This window comes from Nannobrachium achirus (assembly GCF_963921795.1).
Source record: "Nannobrachium achirus genome assembly, chromosome: 2".
Classification (NCBI taxonomy): Eukaryota; Metazoa; Chordata; class Actinopteri; order Myctophiformes; family Myctophidae; genus Nannobrachium; species Nannobrachium achirus.
Genome location: NC_137811.1, coordinates 71326185 through 71345938, shown reverse-complemented (window position 1 = coordinate 71345938; position 19754 = coordinate 71326185). Strand labels below are relative to the sequence as shown.

General features: G+C 43.3%; 1 protein-coding gene across 3 annotated transcripts in view; it reads right to left on the bottom strand.

The window, feature by feature from the left end:
• The window catches only part of LOC308295207 (uncharacterized protein), a 36412-nt gene that overhangs the window by 2572 nt on the left and 14086 nt on the right, over nucleotides 1-19754 (bottom strand). The window contains exons 14-25 of one of the 3 annotated variants that reach the window (XM_080738206.1): nucleotides 18853-18969; nucleotides 18629-18739; nucleotides 18180-18348; nucleotides 17760-17987; nucleotides 14302-14423; nucleotides 13498-13670; nucleotides 10286-10425; nucleotides 9826-9909; nucleotides 8444-8536; nucleotides 6298-6360; nucleotides 4746-4808; nucleotides 3511-3585 (exon numbers count right to left, since the gene is read on the bottom strand). In XM_080738206.1, the coding sequence (XP_080594332.1) occupies nucleotides 3511-3585; nucleotides 4746-4808; nucleotides 6298-6360; nucleotides 8444-8536; nucleotides 9826-9909; nucleotides 10286-10425; nucleotides 13498-13670; nucleotides 14302-14423; nucleotides 17760-17987; nucleotides 18180-18348; nucleotides 18629-18739; nucleotides 18853-18969 (1438 nt within the window). Of the gene's footprint in view, nucleotides 1-3465; nucleotides 3586-4745; nucleotides 4809-6297; nucleotides 6361-8443; nucleotides 8537-9825; nucleotides 9910-10285; nucleotides 10426-13497; nucleotides 13671-14301; nucleotides 14424-17759; nucleotides 17988-18179; nucleotides 18349-18628; nucleotides 18740-18852; nucleotides 18970-19754 lie in introns of those variants that run through there. The other 2 variants (XM_080738208.1, XM_080738207.1) reach the window with 2 other exon arrangements.

Here is a 19754-nt window from a genome sequence, read left to right as displayed (position 1 = left end):
AATGTCTTTTTTTTAATTAACACAAGATTAGGAGCATATGTATCACTGACGCTTGGATTCAGCCGTCCTGGGCCCTGGAATGACTAAAATCACCATGGTTACCATTGTGTGGCCAATCAGCTTGTGTTACCTTGTGTTACCATGGTGATTTGGTACATGACCGTCCTCCCCAGGCCTGGGATTGCTGGATGGACGGCAACTTTGGCAAGAAGCAGCAGCCATGTGTTTGGGGGGGGGTTTAGTTTAGTGCTTTACTATACTACTGAGGACTACTTCTACAGCCGTTACATGTGATCTGAAAAGTTTTACTGGATCGTCATGGTTCATCGACCAGGCCACCAGGGACCACCGAGCCGCGGCGTCGCAGCGAAAAGAAGCAGCAGCCATGTGTTTGGGGGGGGGGGGGGGTTTAGTTTAGTGCTTTACTATACTACTGAGGACTACTTCTACAGCCGTTACATGTGATCTGAAAAGTTTTACTGGATCGTCATGGTTCATCGACCAGGCCACCAGGGACCACCGAGCCGCGGCGTCGCAGCGAAAAGAACTGCTATATAAAGTAAGTGGTTGTTGCTAGATTGATTGATTGATACAGTGGTGTATTGGCGTGTTTGGGGGGTCGCGACGTCGCTCCGAGAGCAAGCATGAGATGAGAGATGATTATGCTCATCTCGGATCACAACAGGTGGTCCGCGCGCGGACCACCGATCGAGCAGGGCGTTTAGCTCAGCGGCGTCAGTTCAGAAAAAGCTAAGTTATGGCAACTTGACTGGTGTCTTTCACGCGCGCGAGGCTCGCGTGCAAGACACCAGTCATGTTACATACCTTTACAACAGGCACGATTACAGTACATTTTATTATATTCCCCCTGTAGCCAAGGTATGGCAGCTGCCATAGCTTGCCATACCCAATTGACGCCTCTTTAGCTTAGCTTGGTGAGAAAGGAGGACAGATGCTCCATTTAGTGCAAAACAAACACATCCCAGCAAAACAACCACTATAAGTCACTCGCAAACGTCGCAGTCTGACCAATCCAGCGAGATGGATTGGTCAGACCTTGTACCAGTTCACTGGTACAAGGTCTACTAAAAGGAGATCATGAGATCCATGAAAAGACTAGGCTTATTTCCATAGTAAACCATTGCAGTATCTCATATAACATTGAATGACAGACGGATAGAACACAGTACTATGCAGTAGATATAGTCAGGAAAAAAGGGGGAAATAAAAAACAGTATAAAAACATACAGTAGGTAAATACAAAGAAGGGATTGATTGATTGATTGATTGATTGAAGACTTTATTAGAAGTTTGCATAGGAAAAGGTACAGTTTCATGACGGTACAGTTCACTGGTACAAGGTCTACTAAAAGGAGAGCCATGAAAATACTAAGCTCATAGTGCCTTGCTGGGCTATGAGCTTGTAGATCGGCTATTAGGCATCATATGTAAATGGCAGATCTACAAGCTCATAGCGCGGTGCCGGGCTATGAGCTTGTAGATCTGCTATTTTGGAAATATATGTACCTGTGTATATAAAATGTATAGCAAATAATTATATATACCTTATGGTAATTATGTTTTTTTTTTTTCATAATTACTCTTACTTGCAGTTGCCTGGTCTGGATTCTAACATGGTGAAGTTTGTCGCAGTTGGCTTGACTTTGTCAATACAAACATTTCCATATGAATGTACATCAATTTTTATTTAATTTTATGTATTATGACTTTGAATTGCTCAGGGTAGTTTGACCGTTTTAGTTTGAAGTGACTAAAATGATGATTGCAATGGAACACATCTACAACTATACTGAAGTGAAACAGCAATGTAAAGTTTTTTTTTGTTATCTTTATCAGAGTTTTTATCTTTATTTTTGAGATGTCTGATGTCTAACTGAAGGCTTGAATAAAAAATCCCAGGTCAAAACACAGTGGATTCTACTCTGTCTCTCCTTCATCCTGGGAAGATGAAAAAAGAGCCTCTGTCAGTCTCCTGGCTTCTTCCACTTTCCTGCCTTATAACTAGACCACGGTACAACTTTTTTTAACTTTTTTTTTTACAGCATTATGGCCTGCACCCTGTTCTTCATTTAGAGGTACTGTGTGTTCTTGTACCATTTACCAATTTGTTTCTAGGGCTTCTGAAAGTTTTTTTCCTTTGACCTCAATTATCTCAGAAAGTAAATTTCTGATGCTCCTTTTTCATCTGTACAGCTTTCGCTCTCCCTCAGGTTTCTCCACAGCAGAACACCACAGCAGGACGAAATTTTTATGGTGAAAGCTAAGGTTCCGACTCTATATTCTCTGAAATTTTTGTCAATTTTCGTACATCCTACCATTTTCAATTTATTCCGTCAAAAATGAATGGCCGTCTATGGTGGCAAGGGTTTTACCCTTAAAACCCTTAACATTGTGGCAGTCAAAGTGTTAATATTGATAACATAATATCCTTAATAATGTCCTTAATATTGATAATATAGGAATCTCCATATATGGGCATAAAACGTATGTTAATTAGTAAAGCCAAGCAGGCCCTTGGCAAGTTAGGGCCTGGGTTTTGCCTGGGGATCTCCATATATGGGAAAAAGGGGATAACCTAACAGGGCATCATGTGGAAAGCCTTACCGAAGGTCATAAAGGAGTGTGGATCACTAGCATCCTTTAAAATTGCCCTGAAAAATCACTTACAGGCAGCAGCCGTTCGCAACTGGTAAAAAACTAACCTAGCCCAACCCTACCCTCCCCTGCCCCTTCTTTGTATATACTGTTTGTTTAGACTTACCGTTTTCTTTTTTTGTTTTTCTTTACATATCTACTGCATAATACTGTGTTCTATTTGTCTGTCATTCAATGTTATATGAGATACTTCAATGGTTTCCAGTGGAAATAAGCTTAGTCTTTTCATGGATCTCCTTTTAGTAGACCTTGTACCAGTGAACTGTACCGTCATGAAACTGTACCTTTTCCTATGCAAACTTCTAATAAAGTCTTCAATCAATCAATCAATCATCTGGGAATGCATATGGACATTTTATTTATTTTATCCTTTATTAATATATCCATATAGATATATGGACTTAATATTAACGTTTTCGGCCTGGGATTGATGACATTGGAAATCTCCATATATGGGCATAAAAGGGATAGTTTCTTGGAATGACCATATATGGACTTTTTATTTTATTTTATCCTTTATTAATAATAATATGCATCCATATACATACAATATATTTTATGCCCATACATGGAGATCCCTATCTGAACCAGCCACACAGATATGGGCCATGCCATCTGGCCAGTATATCACTGGCCAGATGGCCATATCAATGACATCAGGGATCTTGCATATATGGGTATAAAAGGGATACCCATATACTGTATGGACTGTCACTGTGATATCACCTGTGATGTCACTTTGGTCGCAACCAGCATGGATTTTGCTCCTCGCGCTGCAACCACCCAGCGGTGGGTTTGGGTTTTATTTGTGTGTTGTGCAGAAAAACCTCTTACCTCTTTTCTTTTTTTTACTGCCAACAGATGGTAATGTAGATTGAGATGTGGGCTGTTCTTCCCTCGACTCTGTGTCTGAAATCACAGTAAAATGTCAAATAGTTTGGTAAATATCAATCAAAACTAGAAGCACTTTCCTACGAAACAGTGTGGGCTCGCTCGTAAAGAAATAATAAAAAAATAACTAAAATAAAAACTCTTAATCAAATATATATATTTTTTCCCTTCATTTCTTATGTTTGCCAACGTGACTATATTCTGCAGCGCGCTAACTGTCATGTGAAGCTCAACCAATACTCCAGCTAACAACACTCCCAGATGTTTTTCCGCCAATTGCATCCAAGAGAGACGTCAACATGAATCTGTCCCATATAGCGCCACCATCAGGCCTATTTTTTCAAACACATTTTTGGACACTGCTCCTACAGATTTTGCCTAAATCACGCAAATCGGTACACAGTATGTCTACACTCATGTCATCAACATGGATCTGTCCCATATAGCGCCACCATCAGGCCGATTCTTTCAAAAACATTTTTGGACACTGCTCCTACAGATTTTGCCCTAAAATCACGCAAATCGGTACACAGTATGTCTACACTCATGTCATCAACATGGATCTGTCCCATATAGCGCCACCATCTGGCCGATTTTTTCAAACACATTTTTGGACACTGCTCCTACACATTTTGCCCTAAAATCACGCTGCGACCTGACGGTCGCTTATCTCCCGATTAGGGATTCTTACTGGTGTTTGCCAACGTGACTATATTCTGAAGCGCGCTAACTGTACTCCAGCTAACAACACTCCCAGATGTTTTTCCGCCAATTGCACCTCATTGGCTAAGGGCCCTGCCTTTGTACTGTCTGGGGCGGAACTAGGTAAATAAATAATGATGAAGATAACATAGTGTTCTCGCCTTTCAGGCGAACCCACAATAAATCAATTATTTACACCCCCAGCATGTCTCAGGCTGGTCCATGACTTTATGACACTTAGAATGAATGAGAAAAGACATTTACAGTTGTTTTTTTTGCTTTGTAAATGATAAACAAACAAACAAACAAACAGATATCAAACAGATAGGCTACAAATGTATTTATTTGTCCACTTGTTCAACTTCCTGACAAACGGGAGTACACAATCTTTTGGTCCAATTTATCAACTGCATTTATTGACCTATTGAATGAAACAATGCAGGGTGGTTTCTGTTGTGATCATTAACAGTTCTTACCTCCATTTGTACTTCCAACAGATGGTAATGTGGCACTAGACATTGGCTGTGCTGATTCTGTGTCTGAAATCACAGTAAAATGTTGGTAGTTTGGTAAATATGATGTACACAAAATCAAATCAATTTAAAGTTCAGGAATTTAGCAGACGCTCTTATCCAGAGCGGCTTACAATAAGCACCCATGTAATGCATCAGATGCAGTTATAGTTACCATGCATCTATTTTAAGTGACAAGGGCAGGGACTTACAGTACAGTACAATACAAGGTCTGCTAAAAGGATTTTTCCAAGTAGCCTATGGCTTGTTTCCATTGGGGTCCTGTGTACTCAACTCATCAAAACATTTAACGAAAGAAAAAAACAATAATGATACGTAGCCTGCGAAGTTAGTTCAGGCAGGTATATTCGAGAGGGTACGCTGCATTGCAGTTGTATAAGGACACTACTACACACTATTATGCCGGACCCTACGTCATTGGCCGATGTGACTGTCAGCTGATCATTTGCCAACTACTTAAGCCCGCCCAGTCTGTCATTCTTCCTGCTGCTCTTGCCCGGACTGTTGCTTGTGCTTGCTTTCCCCCACCGCCTCCCCAGCACCACCAGTAGGCTCTGCTAATTCTGTTCTCCCCATGGGGGGGTTGTTTATATATCTATATCTCCCTGCTCCTAATGGTTAATGATGTTCTTCTGTGCTGCTGCTGAGCAGGGAGAAAATGTAGCAGAGCCAAACGTCAAATTAAATGTGATATACACACTTGTATACTACTCAATAATAATAAACATAAACATTGTTCAATATCTCGTGAGTTACCTGACTGAACTATGGTAAAACATCATAGAAAACAAAAATATAAATATGTACAGTAAGGCTGGGCGATATTAGGAAAACCACCTCTGATGGCCGCCTTTCATTGTTAGGTAAATCTAATTCTTCACAGGTGTTACTTTCTTCTACGGGTGTAAGTTTCTAGCATGTTCCGTTCTATGCTTAAAGGCATTTGAATAAATCTTCACCAAAATAGCCCTCTCGGGAAAGAAACAGGAGAAAAACATGCTTTTGTGAATGATACTCTATCAAGCAGAAAACTCACTTGATCTTTTTTATTTTTGACGTCAATTACTTATCAGATATATTTTCAGTAGACCCTATGTATTCAAACAAATTACAAAAATATGCTTGGTTCAGTTTTTAACACAATTAGAAAATGCTTTGTCGAAATGATTTGCTCATTGCACATTAGCCGCTTTCCAATCCGAGGGATTCACACTTTGAAGTGCGCATTTCAAGGGCTATGACGTCACTGGTCACAGATCTACAAGCTCACAATGCGTCGCAACGCAACGCCTATCTGTATTGAACAAACAGATAGGCTAAAAATGTATTTGTCCACTTGTTTGACTTTCTGACAAACGGATGGTACACAATATTTTGTCTTGATTGTTTTATCAAATCAATTAATTGACTTATTGAATGCAACAATGCAGGCTGGCTTCTGTTGTGGAAATGTAAATGTAGAATATTTTTGTTTTGTTGTTGTTGTTGTTCTTACCTCCTTTTGTACTTCCAACAGATGGTAATGTGGCACTAGACGTTGGCTGTGCTGATTCTGTGTCTGAAATCACAGTAAAATCAATTTAAAGTTCAGGCATTTAGCAGACGCTCTTATCCAGAGCCACTTACAATAAGCATCCAAGTAATGCATAAAATGCAGTTATACATAGTTACCATGCATCTATTTTAAAGATGCAGTCTCCATGATCTTTTCAAAAAGAAAAGTGTACAGAAAGTTAAAATTGGGTTTGTATGGTGACCCAGCTGAAGTTAGCCACACCCACAGTGTTGGGTGTATGGTAAAATGGGAGGGGATGAGTATATGATGTCATTTAACCCATTTAGTGCTCCAGACATGAACGGGTTAAAAATCCAAGCTGCCGGCTGCCTGCTCCGTCCGCGGCCAGTCTCTTATTTTGAAGGCCGGAAGTAGATCGCCCTCACAATTCCTACTTGACGACCTTTTGAAATTTACCCGGAAGTGTTGTCGTCCAAAGCGGAAACAGTAATGGCGGATCGATGCCTTTCAGCTTGTACTATTTTAGCGAGAATCCAATGCCATCCTTGGCATCAAAAGTGTTTTTTGGAGAAAATGGACATCAAAGATGAGAAAGACCGTTGGCTTCCATGTTAACTCATTCTGTGCCAATGACGTCTCATGACGTCTTTTTTCAAAAGCCCTGGGTGCCAATGACGTCTTTGACGTCTTTTGTGTTTTTTGTATAGAAAAAACATTTTTTTTATTTTTTTTTAAAGATGTCAAAATGACCTGAGATCAGAGAGATGCTTTTCTCTGTTTGTGTGTTGGCTCCCTCGTTTAGCTGATTGAGAAAATGTGTGTTCATTCTAGTGGATGGACACTTTTTTTTGATTCAAACAGCTCTATCTCTGGAACCATTTGTCTGATTGACAAAATTCTTTTTGCCACTGAATCACAACAACTGTGTCTGTTTCTGGGGGGAAATTATATAAAAAAAAAACATTTATTTTCATTGCATAGTAAAGAAAAACATACAAAATCCTGGCACATCTACCTTGGAGCCATTTTGGCATTTGGCACGGATAGAGTTAAGGGATCACTATTGTGTGCACGTGGATGTGCGATGATGATGAATCGAGAGTCCACCCGTGCCAGCACTTTCAAACGGACGGTACATAGCCCTTGCCAGCTTTACTGTATATACAGTAAATATCGCGCGTATACTCAGGATCGGCACTATAAATACTCGAGTATATTTCGAGTATATATCGGCTACAAATGAGTTAATCTGTGTTTTTCGACTGGGCCTTGTGACGCAGAGGCTTTCAGCTTTCAGGAAGTAACCAAAAATACACAGGGAAGACAAATATGCATTACAACTACACCTGGGGGTCTATTAGAGTAATGTGAACTCCATAGACACATACAAAACAGTACAAAACTATGGCACCACCTCTTTAAGTGACAGGTGCAGGTAGAATACAATACAATACAAGGTATGCCTATGGCTTGTTTCCATTGGGGTCCTGTGTGCTCAATTCATCGAAACATTTAACGAAAGACAAATAACAATACTATGCTAAAACATCATAGGAACGAGTAGAAAACAACAAATATAAATATGTGTACAGTAAACAGTTCAGGGGGGAATTACTGTCATAGTAAATACATAGGCTGCATCATCATTATCTTCAAATACAGCCTGACATGCATAGATTCATTTCATTTAATCTCAAACACGATACAAATGTATGTCCTCTTACCCAGTGGTCCTCAACCTTTTCAGGCCGCGACCCCCAAAATGACCATGTTTTAACTGGGGACCCCCCCACCCTGACGATCACTAAGAGTTGAAGCATTGCATTTTGTAGAACACGGTTCTATTGTGAAAATAGCAGATCTACATGCTGTTGCGAGGCGTTGTGAGCATGTAGATCTGCTATTTTCACAATCTCTGCTCTTTTCACAATCTTTGGCTCTGATATTTGACAAAATGGCCAATGTTTAATTTGTCATAATAGAGGTATTAAAAAGTCCTTAGATTGTCACTTTATAAATGTGCAGATACCCTCTATACACTTTTAACGTTTGTTAACTGTTGAGTGAGAAAACAATGTTGCACGTTGAGTTAATAACTTGGGGACCTGAGAACCACTGCTCTTACCTGTGGCATTTTGGAATGGAGAAGAACATCCGCCCCCCGAGTCCTCCCCACTCGGATGTCCTTCTTCATCCGCGTCCAGCTCTGTGTCGAGACCTGAAAAAGATTGGGCAATATTACTCTGGGAGAATAATATGTTAGTTATTACACATTACTCATTAAAAAGTTATATTACTTATTACTTGGAATCAAGAGTAATACATTATATATTAATAATATAACGGGTCTTCAACATTTTCAGGCCAGGGACTCCCACACTCATGGGGAGATGGAGCAGGGACCCCCTACCTTGTAGGGTGGGGGTGGGGCTACAACATATATTGTATATTTATGTATAAAATTGCGTTTCATTCTCACCCCACTACATAGATATTAGTCTGGAATATCTGTATGGAACCTGCATCTCCAATTTACGTAATTTCGCAAGTTAGTGTCCTTGAACAAGACCCCTAGTTGCTCCCGGTGAGCAGGTTGGTGCCTTGCATGGTTTCCTGCGCCATCGGTGTATGAATCTGTGTGTGAATGGGTGAATGTGATGCACAATCTCTGTAAAGCGCCTTAGATAAAGGCGCTATATAAATGCACAATTTACCATCTGAGCCCTGATTGGTCGTAGCCTCGTAAAAACCACCCCCTTCCAGAAATCGCATTTGCGTTTGATTTCATGAAGAGGTCTGGCCTCTGGGAATTTGTGGGCGTTTCGCTGGTGCCAAACCGTGAGCGAGCCAATCAGTGTCCGCGCTCAGGGCGCTGTAATTGACAGTGCATGTTGGCCAACCAGGGACCGACTGGTGAAGTCTATGAAGTCACGGCTGCGCAACCCTATTTTCCTTTCTCCTGATGACATTTAAATATATATATGTTACAGTATGTTTAAAAAACCTAACTCTCTATTGAAAAAGGAGCGCTTGTTTTCTAGTTCACCACACCACCTGCCCCTGCTCTGAACGATTTGAATTGTAACAGCTTTCCACAGCTTGACAATGAGGTGCTGTTGCTCGTGTACTACGACAGAGATGTGTTCACCGTGTTCAGGTCTACTCTGTGTATTACCGCATGGCGAGAATCGCGTAAAGTTTGTTCATCAGAGTCATGGTCAGGGAGTCTAATTCAGTCTTGAGTAGCAAGTTTTTGCTAACACTAATATCTATAATTTCTTCTTGTGTAAGCTGCAGAAAGTGTCAATTCCACAAAGTGCGTTGCGCCTCTGAATGTTTGCATGTAATAAGTGAACATTCAGTGAAAATAGGCAAACATTTGGTGAAAATAGCCGATCTAAGCATGTTGTCGCAAAAGATAAAAGGCTATATAATAGGTTGATATGCTGCAGAGTATGTATGTGTGTGTGTGTGTGTGTGTGTGTGTGTGTGTGTGTGTGTGTGTACCTTTCTCTGCTTTCTTTGTCTCACGGTCCCGTTTTTTCCTTCCCGATCCGTATCGGCCGATACCCATACCGATCCGATACAGTCCTTAAAACAATAATAAAATATTATTATATTTTTTACAGCGGTATACCAACATTATATAACCAGAAGACACTTACTTTCCCATAATTTGACCCATAACCCTCCCTTATTTCGACAAAGTGCTCTTATATTGAAGTCCACCGACCAGAAGTCAAGGGTTTACATTGGTCTGACTTGACACGTGCAAAGCTCCGACCGTTCCATAAACAAACGTCAGTAGGTACTGGCATTGCCGTTTTGAATCTGACATAAGGCAGGTTTTATAAGCTGCTTGCTGCATTCCTTTAATTTCACACACACGGTCAGGGACTAGTGGAGAACCAGAGCACATGAAACATAGGATAATAACGACCACCCATCCTTGCAGTCAGCTACTCACCCCCGTAGTAATCATCCTCAAAGTCCCAGTCATCTTCCTCTGCATCATCAACACCATCATCTTCCTCTTCATCATCACCCTGGTTCCATGGATCAAACTCCTCCGTCTCACACTCCATGATCAGGTTAGAGTCCATGTTGCTGCACACGGAGACACACACATGATCAGGTTAGAGTCCATGTTGCTGCACACGGAGACACACACATGATCAGGTTAGAGTCCATGTTGCTGCACACGGAGACACACACATGATCAGGTTAGAGTCCATGTTGCTGCACACGGAGACACACACATGATCAGGTTAGAGTCCATGTTGCTGCACACGGAGACACACACATGATCAGGTTAGAGTCCATGTTGCTGCACACGGAGACACACACACACACACACACACACACACACACACACACACACACACACACACACACTCCATGATCAGGTTAGAGTCCATGTTGCTGCACACGGAGACGCACACACACACACACACACACACACACACACACACACACATGATCAGGTTAGAGTCCATGTTGCTGCACACGGAGACACACACACACACACACACACACACACACACACACACACACACACACACATGATCAGGTTAGAGTCCATGTTGCTGCACACGGAGACACACACACACACACACACACACATGATCAGGTTAGAGTCCATGTTGCTGCACACGGAGACGCACACACACACACACACACACATGATCAGGTTAGAGTCCATGTTGCTGCACACGGAGACGCACACATGATCAGGTTAGAGTCCATGTTGCTGCACACGGAGACACACACACACACACACACACACATGATCAGGTTAGAGTCCATGTTGCTGCACACGGAGACGCACACACACACACACACACACATGATCAGGTTAGAGTCCATGTTGCTGCACACGGAGACACACACATGATCAGGTTAGAGTCCATGTTGCTGCACACGGAGACGCACACACACACACACACACACACACATGATCAGGTTAGAGTCCATGTTGCTGCACACGGAGACACACACACACACACACACACACACACATGATCAGGTTAGAGTCCATGTTGCTGCACACGGAGACACACACACACACACACACACACACACACTCCATGATCAGGTTAGAGTCCATGTTGCTGCACACGGAGACGCACATGATCAGGTTAGAGTCCATGTTGCTGCACACGGAGACGCACATGATCAGGTTAGAGTCCATGTTGCTGCACACGGAGACGCACACACACACACACACACACACACACACACACACACACACACACACACACACTCCATGATCAGGTTAGAGTCCATGTTGCTGCACACGGAGACACACACATGATCAGGTTAGAGTCCATGTTGCTGCACACGGAGACGCACACATGATCAGGTTAGAGTCCATGTTGCTGCACACGGAGACGCACATGATCAGGTTAGAGTCCATGTTGCTGCACACAGACACACACATGATCAGGTTAGAGTCCATGTTGCTGCACACGGAGACACACACACACACACACACACACACACACACACACACACACACACACACACACACACTCCATGATCAGGTTAGAGTCCATGTTGCTGCACACGGAGACGCACATGATCAGGTTAGAGTCCATGTTGCTGCACACGGAGACGCACACATGATCAGGTTAGAGTCCATGTTGCTGCACACGGAGACGCACACATGATCAGGTTAGAGTCCATGTTGCTGCACACGGAGACGCACACATGATCAGGTTAGAGTCCATGTTGCTGCACACGGAGACGCACATGATCAGGTTAGAGTCCATGTTGCTGCACACGGAGACGCACACATGATCAGGTTAGAGTCCATGTTGCTGCACACGGAGACACACATGATCAGGTTAGAGTCCATGTTGCTGCACACGGAGACACACATGATCAGGTTAGAGTCCATGTTGCTGCACACGGAGACACTCATGATCAGGTTAGAGTCCATGTTGCTGCACACGGAGACACACATGATCAGGTTAGAGTCCATGTTGCTGCACACGGAGACACACACATGATCAGGTTAGAGTCCATGTTGCTGCACACGGAGACGCACACATGATCAGGTTAGAGTCCATGTTGCTGCACACGGAGACGCACACATGATCAGGTTAGAGTCCATGTTGCTGCACACGGAGACACACATGATCAGGTTAGAGTCCATGTTGCTGCACACGGAGACACACATGATCAGGTTAGAGTCCATGTTGCTGCACACGGAGACGCACACATGATCAGGTTAGAGTCCATGTTGCTGCACACGGAGACGCACACATGATCAGGTTAGAGTCCATGTTGCTGCACACGGAAACGCACACATGATCAGGTTAGAGTCCATGTTGCTGCACACGGAGACGCACATGATCAGGTTAGAGTCCATGTTGCTGCACACGGAGACGCACACATGTAACTCCATCTTGATATCATGAGTTAGTTTTCCTCCATTTACTCAGAATTTAGTCATTATGCCACTCTCACACACACACACACACACACACACACACAACACACACACACACACACACACACACACACACACACACACACACACACAACACACAACACACACACACACACACACACACCTACACACAACACACACACACACACACACACACACACACACACACACACACACACGGTGACTTTGTATCTTGATATCATGAGTAGGGCTGTCACGATTATGACATTTTACATGACGATTAATTGTCACTCAAATATTTGCGATTAACGATTTAATTGTGTTTTTGTCGTTGATAATCACATTTCTGTTTGGCTTGTAGGCCTTGAAGTTGCACACGGTAGATATGGCACATAACCTAAATATACAAAGAAATGAAGTACACTTTACACTTTAAAAAGAACATTGATAGTGGAAATAGCCGATCTACAAGCTCATAACGCGTCGCATCGCGACGCGTTATGAGCTTGTAAATCCGCTATTCCCACTATTTTTTTTAAAATGTTTGAACATGTATAAACATTTTTCAACATTATGAACATTATCACAAAATAATTGTGATTATGTAAACTAATTGCGATTAGACGATTATGTAATAATTGTGACGGACCTAATCATGAGTTATTCAGAATTTAGTCACACACACACACACACACACACACACACACACACACACACACACACACACACACACATCCCTGTAACGGTCCCTCCCATTTCCCTACCTGTCTCCGCCTGTCGACTGGGAGGAGCCTCCAGCTGAGTGGTGAGATGACTCCGCCCCCAAGGCAGCAGTGTCCGCCGCCTCCCGCTGCTGATTGGCTGCGGTGGGGGGCGTGGCCACATCCATGCTTTTTGACTCCTCCCCCTTGGCACTCCACATCCTGCGTCCGGAGGCCTTGGAAGGACCATTCATACATTTAAAGCTAGAGTACGTGATTTTTTTTTATTCGTTAAATCTAGCAGTTCTAAAAGGTTCACAGCACATTACTTTGTGACACGCTATGAGCTTGTAGATCTGCTATTTTTGACATTTTTATGCAAATCTTTGAATATATATAGTATTTTTAAAGCCAATATGTTTAACTAAAACTTTGCTTCTGGGGGCAGAGTGGAACAACATATTTTGAGAGGGGGTCGGCAGCCAATTACATATCATTTTGACATGAAAAAGTTTGAGCACCACTGACAGGTTCTTCAGACAAATAGTAGTAGAATCAGACTCAGGTCTTAATGGGTTAAATATGTCTATATTGTGATAGTAACCATTGCTAAACAGCAGGAGTCTTCAGCGTCTTTCAGGCTGAGAAATGAACGTTGACAGTGTCAAAACGGACATGGTCAACGTGTTTCTGATAATGACATGATAATGAATGATAGGAAGTTCAAGTATAGAGTCCAGGCAGGCTGTTTATGTCCGTGCGTGAGTTGTGTGTGTGTGTGTGTGTGTGTGTGTGTGTGTGTGTGTGCGTGCGTGCGTGCGTGCGTGCGTGCGTGCGTGCGTGCGTGCGTGTGTGTGTGTGGCTAACCTCTTCATTGTGGTTGCTGACCAGGAGATCCCCGCCAGAGGCAGACTGTCCATGTCCGTCCAGCTCCACCCTCCCAGCCGCAGCAGCTGGGGCCGCAGCAGTACTAAGTGGATTCATGGCTCCTTGTAGGGGGGGAAAAAACACAGAAACACACAATTATAGCATGGGGTCCATCGCTACAAACAAGCTGTCACTTGTTAAAAACAGAAACCCCTTAGCAACTTTTGACTTGTTCTAATCACTAGTTCAGTGGCTACTTGCCAACGAAGATTGAGAACAGAGATTTATCGAGCATAGACACAATCTTCTAGAGTTGGGCCGGTGAGGAGTGTTAATTTAATGCCCCGGCTTAGATCAAGCTGTAGGGATATATATATATAGGCATTGTTGGAGATGGGCGCGCCATGTCTACCTTGAGGGAAGAGAACAAATGGTAACCTTGTTACCATTTGGAACCTTGTCCTCGTCCCTCCCGGTGAACTGCGGTGTTCCTCAAGGAAGCATTCTAGGGAAGTTACTGTTCCTCCTCTTTATATTAACGCCATGTCATGAATGCTGCCTGTAACTGCAAACTGTTCCATCCTGTTCGCTGATGACTCAGCACTCCTGATCTCGGGAGAGGACAAATTGCAGGTTGAGGAAGCTCTCAGCTCAGAAGTCACCAAAATTCGTACTTGGCTTACTGATAACAAACTGTCTCTACACCTTGGTAAGACAGAATCCATTCGTTTTGGGACCAGGCAATCTCTAAGTGAGATAAATGTAAACAATTTCAAGGTCAAAGTTGGTGATACAGTAATCTCTAGCAAGGAAGAGATTACCCAACAATGGTGATCAAAAAAGTAAATCAAAGAACAAGATTCCTGGGCAGAATTTCCACTTTTATCAACAAAAGTGCCCTCAGGACCTCATGGTACTCCAACTTCAAAAAGCCACTAAAGACTAAGCTCCAAACCTCCCAAAACAAACTGCAGTGTTGGGAAAGTTCACTTTAAAAACGAACTAGTTCAAGTTCAAGTTCAGAACTTCTAAAATGAACTAGTTAATTTCATAGTTCATAATTCTATATTTTGAACTAAGTTCATGGTTCCCCAAAAGTTCTTTTTCGTTCTTTTTTTAACCATATTTTTTTTATACTTTGGCTATTCAAAAAAAAAAAAAAAGAAGAAAAAGAATATATAGCCTAGGTCTATATATATATTATATAAATGTTTAGACGTTGCTGCATGCTATTATTTGTCAAAACTATTGACACAGCCCATATAGAACCACACACAGCAATAATTTAATCCAACTTAACATTGAAGTGCCCACAATAGTTATGTGCCCACTGCCTAGTTCCCAGTCTTCCTGCACCCTTATTGTGAAGGGCTGAATGTAATAACCATGTTATTGTCTCATTGTGTGAAATATCATAATATTCAAAACAAATATTTGACTCCAATTGATTCCCCACACAGTATTGACTTGATATAGCAATAAAAAAAAATATATTACACAGCAGTTGTGGGAAAACTAAGACATTGTTCAAAAAACACAATTCCGATTTTGGTCATTTTGGAAATAGGGCAAAAAATATATTTTTCTTCAATCCACTGTCTTGACACTCGAACCAAAATTGTTCTATAGACCATAATCTACAAATTGGAAGTGAAAAATAAAATTTAACACACATTTGAAATGAAAACAAAAAATTACATGTACAAGGAACCCCACTAGAAGGCATACGTTTCTAAACCTCGCGCACAGCATGTTTCCGCGTTGGTTAAAATAGCTGATCTACAAGCTCACGTTGTCTCGTGGATGCGACGCGTTGTGAGCTTGCAGATCAGCTATTTTCGCCGTGCAACACACATAGGACAAAGTATATAGTCAGGCTTGCGAGACACGTAACGAGGAGGAGATTCACAGTGCAGCAGCAGAGTGCAGACAGCACCTTATATCAACGTTCACGAGGGGCTGCGTGCAGTGTGTGCTATTGGAGCATGTGAATGAAAAGAGAGAGGAGAGGACAGACGACCGCGGAGGCGCGGACCGCCGCATGAACGGCCGACGAACGCCGACGAACTCCGTTCACGGGCGTCAGAATGACCGCGTTCGACAATATCGTTCATCAAGCGAAAAGAATTACGTTCAGTTCACGTTCGCCCAAAATATGAACTTGTTCATGAACGATCGTTCTTTGAACGCGTTCGGGTACAACACTGAGTCAAACTGAATCGCCTACTTCCCGACCTGGGGCCCATGACCGACGTTTCTCTCACACATTTTGCTCGCCTAAGATGGCTCAGCATTGAAGACAACTAAAAGTTAAACAACTAAAAATGGGATTGACTTTCCCCTCAGTACCCGCATCTGACCAAACATCTCCAAAAAGTTAGCGACACCCACAGCCACAACACCAGAGGGAGCGCACACAACGATCTGATAACACAAACCCATAAGACAAACATGGGTAAATTCTCCTTCTACAACACTGCCACCCAGGTGTGGAATTCCATGACTACTTCCCTTAAAACCTTAAAACATGTAGCTCACTGGCCTCCTTGGCTCCTTCAAAACTGCCCTGAAAACTCACCTTTCAGGAGGCCAGAGGCGGAGGTAGCTATCACTTCTCCCATAGACAGGCGAGAAGTGAGCACCCGCCCCCACCCTTACCTTAGCCAACCCCCTGTTTCCTCTACCCTGCACAGTGTTTTTTTAACTGCAATGATTTTTGAATGTTTTTTTTTGCTTGCTATTTGTTATGTCCATGAATTGAATACCAAGGACTTCCGACATAAACAAGACCATAAAAGGACTTATTTGGGATGCTCCTTTTAGGCAGGGTGTTTAACTCATTCTGAGCCCCAGACATTAACGGATTATAATGTCCAAAGTGCCTCCTTCAGGTCCCATTCACTTGCGTTGTCTTATTTTGAAGGCCAGAAGTCCACCGCGCAATCACTTCCGGTCTGACGTCATCGGATCGTGCGCCGGAACCGATCCGTGTCCACGTGGAGTTGTGTAATGGCCGACCGGGAGCTTTTATAACTGTGTAACATAAGCGAGCATCTGCCTCCATCCTAGCTTCTAAAGTGTAGTTTTGAGATAATGGACATTAAAGATGAGATCCCCCGTCCACCTCAATGTTATGGATGGGACTATTTTGTGCTCGTGGAGCCGTGATGATGCGAAATCAGCGACGGATTTCGTCTCCGGACCGCCAGCCATTCTTCTCGGTAATGTACTCGCCGTTACAGTAATATATTACTTTTCCCGAGATATCCCGTGAATGGCACTACAGATACTCGAGTACATTTCGCGAGATATCTCGGGAATGGCACTAGATGAGTTAACTGTACTTGCACTGTACTACATTTCTATTGTATTGACTATACTGTTCTCCATTTTTGTCTAATAAAATATTCAATCAATCAAAAACAGAAAACACAATATTTCATGATATCAATTCTTACCAATGGCTGCATGGGACGGTTGGGACCGCGCCTTCTTTTCCACTGACTTTGGGAGCCAATCACCATCACCAACACCACCATCACCATCTTCATCATCATGATCATCATCCACGTCCATCTGGAGGTTGGGAGTCTCCGGGTCCAGGTCATTGTAGCGTCCTGGACGGCTTGCCTTCCTGCCACTACGTCGATGCCCAGCAGGACTCTTGTACTGTTCTCCATTTTTGTCTAATAATAAAATATTCAATCAATCAATGTTGGTGTATAGCGCTTACAACCAAGCCAAAGCTACTGTATGCATGTTACCACTAAGCAGCCATGCCAAATGTCTCCCTTCACCACAGATTGTTCCCCTTTTTTGTTAAGCTATGCTATGCTAAATCAACTGGTGTCCGTCTTAAACATGTTATGGCTTTGTACCCCTGGTTTTGCGGGTCGTAACAGGCTTCCCGTCACCGGCCGGCAGGTCTAGCCGTGTGTAGTCTCGACTCTTGTCGTTGTTGTATTGGACGTCGAGGTTGACCAGCGTTGTGGAGAAATGAATGCGCAGCGTGCAGCACTCGTTGTAGATGTTCTGACCGTCCAGGGCCTTGGGGAGAGGGGAGGAAATATACAGATACTTGTCTCAGATTGAAATTTAATATAGTTCATTAAAATATATATATCAATCAGAATATTATTGATTATTTGTATTTTACGTCTTTGACAAGATGTCAGTCACAATATTGATAATTGGTGGTCTTGGTCTAGGGCTCTCAAAACCGGCATTGGTCCCAAAGATTTGGCATTGGTCTGGCTCTAGTCCCAACAATAAGACTGAACTGTAAAGACACCAAATGAGGTTGCATTGGTAGCCAGGGTGAAATTACCAGTTTGGACTGTCGGGCGCTGACGGGATCGCTGTACTGGAGCAGGGCTTGGAACTGCTTGTTCTGGGTGAAGGTGATTATTTTCATGACTGTGCCAAACTTGGAAAAGATCTGGGAACAAAAAGGATAACAAAAACGGTAATTTAAACCAGAGCCAACGGCAGAGTTAACTGGAAGGAGCCACCCAATGACTTTGCGCTATAAAGCAGTGAGGGTTTTGTTACCTGATGCAGTTTGTCCAGTGTGACGGGTTGTGACATGTTGTCAATCATGATGCGGAGCACGGGGCTGGGAGCTACTGCCAGGGCCTCAGACACCGCCTGCAGCGCCGCCTGGGCTCGCTGGGGAGGACAGACAAGCTCAACTTTATACGTTGTCCTACGACAGTGTTACGAAGTGAATACAGACAATCTACAAGCTTACGACATGGCTCTGACAGAGGCAGCCCCATCTATAATAGGGTATGTAACCAATATAATAATAATAATAGGCCCCACAACTTGGTGTTTTTTTGTCACAGTACATTTGCACATACGTGAGATTTGTCGCACGGGAGCAATTAGAGGTTAAGAGTCTTGCTCAGGGACACATCGACACATGGCGTGGCTTGGCCTGGCCGGGAATCTTACCTGGGACAACCAGGGGCTCTGGCTCCCCGGGCAGGCTCACTAACCACTCAACTATTGCTGCCCCTATAGTGCAGGATGTGTAGGCTGATGTAGAATCCCACACATTTTTGTTCATGTTATAATCTCTAAAACTTTTTTTTTTTTTTTATCCCACGGTTTTGCAACCCATTTTCTCACCCAGTGCCAACTACCTAACCTGTAGTCCTGGTTTCCGCTCTCCCCCTGCCGCGCCAGGGGAATTGGGGAGCACCTGGCTGGCTAGGGGGAGGTAGTATAGAAACCAGGACTACTGCATGTTTTTGTGAGGGCATCTACCCTAGGAGACACGGGGAGACATGCAAACTCCACACAGAAAGGCCCTATCGCCAACCCCACCTAGGGTGTGGGTGCTGATGACGCGGAGGGAGGAGCACGCCCCCAGCGCCCACAGCGTCCCCCGTCGAACCCAGGACCTTCTAGCTGTGAGGCGAAGCGCTAACCACTGCGCCACCGTGCCC